This window comes from Narcine bancroftii, chromosome 10 (assembly GCF_036971445.1).
Source record: "Narcine bancroftii isolate sNarBan1 chromosome 10, sNarBan1.hap1, whole genome shotgun sequence".
Classification (NCBI taxonomy): domain Eukaryota; kingdom Metazoa; phylum Chordata; class Chondrichthyes; order Torpediniformes; family Narcinidae; genus Narcine; species Narcine bancroftii.
The window spans coordinates 79,944,392-79,950,942 of record NC_091478.1 but is presented as its reverse complement, the minus strand read 5'-3'; the positions used below and the strand labels follow the sequence as shown (position 1 = coordinate 79,950,942).

At 42.9% G+C, this 6,551-nt stretch overlaps 1 protein-coding gene across 2 annotated transcripts in view; it reads left to right on the top strand.

Moving 5' to 3' along the window:
• The first annotated feature begins 3,948 nt into the window (after nt 1–3,948).
• Nucleotides 3,949–6,551, top strand: part of lpcat2 (lysophosphatidylcholine acyltransferase 2) — a 46,997-nt gene continuing 44,394 nt past the window's right edge. Inside the window, exons 1-2 of one of the 2 annotated variants that reach the window (XM_069901565.1) lie at nt 3,949–4,184; nt 4,982–5,124. In XM_069901565.1, the coding sequence (XP_069757666.1) occupies nt 4,038–4,184; nt 4,982–5,124 (290 nt within the window). In that variant the 5' untranslated portion in view covers nt 3,949–4,037. The remainder of the gene's footprint in view (nt 4,185–4,981; nt 5,125–6,551) is intronic. The other variant, XM_069901566.1, reaches the window with a different exon arrangement.

Genomic DNA, 6,551 nt, shown 5'->3' with positions numbered 1-6,551 from the left:
CAAATCACTAACAGCACTGAGGCCACATTCTACTAAATAAGATGATGAAAAATGTATCGATAGTTCCTTTGCTAAAGAAGTTGAATTTGGGCATTTCTTTTCAATCTCATTACACAGCCACATCATGGTTCCTTTCACTTTGAACAGAGTTTTCAAGATTCATCATGTTGCAACTCAGATAATTCCTCTTGGTATTGCACTGGAACTTCAGATAAGTCCAGCAGCAATGGCTGAGTTAACCAAGAGGGAAAATCTATTGCCTTTAAATTACAAAATCTATCATTGAAGTCAGGAACCAACATTTTCAAATGGTCATCAATTATGTTGGTAGCAGCATTAGTTACCTCAAACTTCTTCAACCAATAGAATTGACTGAAGTTTCTTGCAGAAATATTCCTTTGGCATAATTCTAGACATGTCATGGATCCAAATATCTTTACTTTTGCATCAACAAGTGTCATATTTGCTACTTAGAGTTGCTTGTTCAATGTACTTAGTTTCTTAAAAATGTCCGTCAAGTAACTCACATAAGCTTTGGCCATCTGTTGTTAGCAAGAGCTTCATTTCAGGTTTGTCCTTCAAAAACTCACTGAGGAGATCAAACAGTTCCATAAATCTTTTGAAGCAGTTTCCTTTTGACAAACAACTTATTTCAGTGTGAAGCAATAATCTCACATGTTCTGTATTTTTATCGACACAAAACTGCTTAAACAGACATTCACATTTGGCATGAGCTTTGATGGCATCAATACACAATCACAGAGGGCAGTACCTCGTGTAGAACAGGGGCAACTTTCTTAGGAACTAAGTTTTCTTGGTGGATAACACAATGCACAACCAACATGTTTGGATTTTAAAACTTCATTAATTTTAAACATCCTGTTTTTTAACCCATCATAGCAGGTCCACCATCTGCAACTCAAGATGCAATGTTTCCTTTTGGTATTTCATTTTCATCCAAATAGTTTTTGAGCTTGTAGATTCAACTGCAGTCGTGGTTATTTCTAATGATTCACAAAACATCATCTCTTCTTGAAACTCTTCCTGATCAATATAATCTCATGATTTCAACATCTTGACCCATGTCATCTATTCTGTTGCAGACAGTACTATTACTCAATGGCATTGCTCAGACATCCTTCTGCAGAAATGTTTTGAGAAACAATGATATTGCAGGTTTATTCAGTTCCTCTCAAATCATACGATTCTTCCCATGTTTTGCTATCAGTAGAGAAATTTCATAGCTCACTTCAAGGGTTCGATTCAGGGCGGTTGTTTGCACAGCAAATAATAAACTGATTTTTGATCTATTTTCAAACTTCTCTTTCAGTGATTTAAAATTTTCAAATTTCGAGTTGACATGGTTAGGATGTTTTACCCTCAAATGAGCTTCAAGAAGGCCTGCTTTCATTGATTCATTTGTCAAAGTCTGTGATATAATAGTCAAAGAGGTGCATGCTCATCGTGTACAGCAAACTTCAAGAACTCCACTGAATGTTGACAAAACTTTTGCTTGCTTGGTCTGCTCATTTTGAATATACAACTGCGCAAGCTCCCTGAAACAGATTAATACAACAGTGCAAGTTGCCCAAAACAGATTAATCAATATTTTATTACGCCTTAGAATTGAAAAATGTAATAAAAGTATTGATATTCAAAGGAAGAATAATGACCCTAAAAAAAATGAAATAAAAACTCTAGTGCGGTTTTTGAAATTTTTTTTCTCACAGAGAGTACATCAAAACTGCACTAGCCTCGTGCTTTACTTTCTAGGGTCCCTATTTTTTTCCCAATTTTTGGCGCCCCCCCCCCCCAGACTGATGCCTTGGGTGGACCTCCTGCCCCCTGCCCCCCATCAACACGCTAGTGCACAAACAGATACAGGTCTCACACATTACTGAACTGAAAAATACAAGAGTATGGACAGAGAAATGATTGTTGAGATCATTTGGAATCCTCATCGGCAATGAGATAATTTGGAATGGATGATAATAAGATCGGTCAGAAAAAATATTATTATAATGTTAACCAAGTATAACAACAGTTAAAATTGGAGAAACTACAGACAAACATCAGAAGAACAAAAACAGGTTATGAAAAAGAAAATAACAGTGATTTTACATGGAAGTTACCAGAATTGTGTTGCCAAGTCACATCTTTCACACCAACATTTTGAATTTATTTTTTCCAAACCAACTTTTTAATTATTTCTCAAATATTCTGATGCTCCACTGAAATATTCTTAAGCCCCACCAAAATATTCCTATGACCCACCTTGAGAATCTATGGCTTAGTGACTTCTCTGCCTCCACTAAATTTCTCACCCCACCCTCCCACTTTCCTGTCTTTCCAGTTCTCCCCTCCCTTCCCTATCCAGTTCTCCCCTCCCTTCTCCCTTACCCACCCAACCATCCATCCTCCCTTCTCCACCTATCATCTCTGCCTTTACCACCCCCCCATCTTTTGTTCGGATGCCTGCCAGCATTCTCTCATACCTTGATGAAGGACTCAAGCCCGAAACTTCGGGTATGTATCTTTACCTTTGCTACATAAAGGACACTGTTTAACCTGCTGAGCTTCTCCAGCATTTTGTATTTTTACTGACTTTTGCCTTGAGATTGTGCAAACTACTCTCATGGTGCAAGTTCACTTCAGGTCACTCCCTCACACATACCAGCTCTTCTCTGCTATTTCATCTCCTGATCAGCTTTGGTCCTCTCTTAGAAGACCATGCTTTTTAACAACCCCTGCTGTTACCCAGTGCTTCCCCCTATCCCGCCTAGTTCTATTTGCATATCACCCACACACATATCCTCCAGCAGATCAATTTTTTGCTCCAGTTTCCAGCATCTGCAATCTGTGTGTCACCATTCTAGATCTTTTCATTGCACAGCATGAACCCTTTGATGGGTCATTCTCCTGCACAATGTAAGCCCCTCCTTGGGTCACTCCCTCACATAGTGTCAGCTCTTCCTTGGGTCACTCCCTTACACAGTACTGCCCATCCCTGGGCCACTCCTACACATTACCAGCCCCTCCTTGGCCAAGACCCACACATTACCTCCCTCCCCACCCCTCCACACATTAACTCTTAATTTAATACGAAAACAAGGACAAGAGGGGATGAAGCTTCTATGAGGGCTCATAAGAAGAAGGATGTGGAAGCTGTGGCAAGGATGCAGGGTAGATTTACCAGGATTGGAGAATGTGTCTTCTGAGGCAAGGTTATCAGAGCTAGGGCTTTTCCCTTTGATGCAAAGAAGGATTAGAGATGACTTAACAGAGGATCACAAGATTATGGATGCGTGCAAAACATTGTCAGAGGTGGTGGTTGAGGCCAGAACAATAGGGGCATTTAAGAGAGCCTTAGGCACATGGATGTAAGAAAAACAGAGGATTAGGAAGTAGGAAAGGTTTAGGATTCTTTTGGGCTAGGTATATATTGGTCAGCACCACATTGTGGGCTGAAAGGCCTGTTCTGTGTTGTAATTTTCTATTACCAGCCCCTTTCCCACACATTACAGTCCCACTCCCCCTCCCCATCCTGGGTCACTTCCACACATTACCAGCACCACCCAGGGACACTCCCACACTTGACCATCGTCTGCTCCCCCACCCATGCCATCCCACTCACTGTACCCGCACCACCACTACCCTGCTTCACTCACTGCCAGCCCTCATCCACCCAGCCTGTCCCACTCACAACCTGCCCCAATCATTGCCAACCACCCCTCACTCCCCATCCCCTCCCCTCCCACTCCTCATCCTCTCACCCCCCCACTCCCCATCCCCTCACCCCCCACTCCCCATTCTCCCCTCCCCCATTCTCCCCTCCCCCATTCTCCCCTCCCCCATTCTCCCCTCCCCCATTCTCCCCTCCCCCATTCTCCCCCCCCCCTCATTCCCCCGACTTCCCTTCAATCCCCACTCACCACTTCCCCACCTCCTCACTCATCATCCTACCCGCTCCGCGAGTGAACCCAGCGCTGCTGCTGCTCTGCGCATGCCCGGGCTGGCTGCTCACCGGCGGTGAGAGGATGTCGGTGCCGCGGTCGCCGGGCGATGGCCGGTGGGGTAGGGGCAGCCGAGTGATCCCCGTGCCCAGGCAGAGCTCGTTCTTCCAGCCGTGCGTCAACAACCCCTTCGTCTACCGCATCGGGCTCAGCGTGACCGACAAGTTGAAGGTAAGTCGGGTGATCGCGGCGAACAGCTGGTCGGAGCCGGGCGGCGACGGGTATGAACGGGCTGGGCTCTTCACAGGGTTGGGGGTGAGGGACCACGGGACGTGGATGGGGGCATGGGGTGACCACAAGGGATACAAGGCTCGTGTGTGAGGGACCACCGGACTGGGGGAGAGGGGCTGACTTCACAGGGTTGGGGGAAAGGAGGGATACAAGGGTCGGGGGCAGCTGGGTTTGTCACATGTGTTACCAGAACTGGTGGGGAATAAAAATCCAAGAATTGACACAGGAAAGTCTTTGGTCACTGTGATTGGGGTTTTACTATGGGGACTCTGAGCTCTTACAGTTGACTGCTTTGAATAACTGATGCTTGCAAAGGGAAAACATGATGCTGGAGAAACTCAGCAGGAACAGTGTACTTTATAAAGCAAAGATAAAGATACATAACTAACATTTTGGCCATGAGCCCTTCATCAAGGTTTAAAATGCATTGAGAATTGGGATGTGCCCCACGTGATGTTGAGGATAACTGTACTGGGAGCAGGGAAGAGGAATGGGTTTAATTAATATTAGAGATGTCAGTGTTCAGGGGTTGATCATTTCATTGTTGCAGGATCTGCCCAGTTGTAAAAGGACTCAGACATGACTCTATAGGGTGGAGAAGGGAGAGAAATTGAGTTTTCTGATTGCACTGTGGAGAAAAGGGCAATAGTGTGAGGGGGAACCACTGCAGAGTTTGGCGTAGGCACGAAGCAACATTTCATTGAAAGCCCATACATTCTATTGTTTTTCCCCCACAGATAGCTCTGGCCAGCGTCACTCTTGTTCCCTTGCGCATTGTATGCATGTTCCTGCTAGCTATCGTTGCTTGGCCATGTTCACTTTTTGGACGACTTTGTATTCCTGTTTGTGTAAATCAGGAACCAGTTCCAAACTGGAAACGGTGAGCATTTCTGTTTATAAACGTGTGTGTATCACCATTCACTGCCCACTAGAATGGGGGGTGGATGGTGAACTCAATGTTGCTGCCTCCTTTCAGATAAAGAAATGATATATGTCTGGTGGTTTTACTATGGAGTCTCTGAGCTCTTGCAGTTGATTGATTTGAATAACTTTGATATGTAAAGGAAAAGCAACAGAACATTTATCATGTTTAAAATTATTTATCAGGCATCAAGTTTTAAATATTAAATGTATGGCATTGTCATTCCCTTTCTTTTCAACAGAATGATACTAGAATTCGGTAAAATCATTATCCAGTAACCACTTTAAATATGGCTGCAGTCCAGCTGGTACAGTTTCCAATGGAAGCACAAAATTTCAGATCTTATTACCATGAGGAAAAAAAATTAAGAAATCAGCTGACACCTGCTTTACTCCACCCCGCCACCCCGTCACACACATACACACACCTTCTTACTGTTTATCTTTCCCTTTACACTCAGTTTTGATTCACGGACTTAACCCAAACCATTGGCTTGTTTCCTTGTTCATTGTTCCCTGTCTGGCTTGCTGAATTCCTCGAGTAGTTTATTTTAACTCTTGAGCGTAACCTACATGAGCTGTTCTTCCTGTGCTTGACTACTATTGGGGATCTAAAAACCCAGGTTGCAATGCTATATTTCAACTTAAACAGCCAAAACTGCAATGTCATTTTAGTAAATTTGTAACTCTTTAGTATATAATTTTCTTCCATTTGGATTTTCTCTCTTCATTAATAGTTATGGAAAAATTAAGTACAGAAATAGACCTCTTTGGCCTTTCAGGTATGCAACTGAGCAGGAAGAAACATTTGTCCAAATCTATTTTTATTTTCTCCACAATTACATCAATTCCTCCCAGGTTCTCAACTTATCATACATCAGGGAAACAATTCACTCATCATGGAATATGAGAAAAACCGAATTTCACGTTCATAGTGAGAATGTGCTCCATAGAGCAGTAGAAGTCAGATCAGAATTTATTATTGTTTTCTGGAACTGTGAGCTCACCGGCTGCAACATTTGTTGGATTACGGGATGCGATGTGACAGCAAATGAACAATCCTGATTTTTTTTTTCATCTGTTTGAAGACTAATAGTAGGTTTGGTATGACTTAGGAGAACTTGGTTTGATTCTCTTTTATATTGTAAAACACAATTCAAGTGTATAATTTATTCAGAAATTGGAAATCTCGATTAAAATTTTGAAAATAAACTTTCCTCTTTTAGCCTGGTCTGTGGAACACAGCTATTCCCCAACGTGTGTCCGAGTTCCATTCTGACTGGCCGCATCTTGAAATGGATGCAAGACGGAAGTATGTTACCATGGCATTAGAAGTCATAAATCAAGTCATTTTCAATTCTAAATTGAGTGTCTTCTTGCCAGATC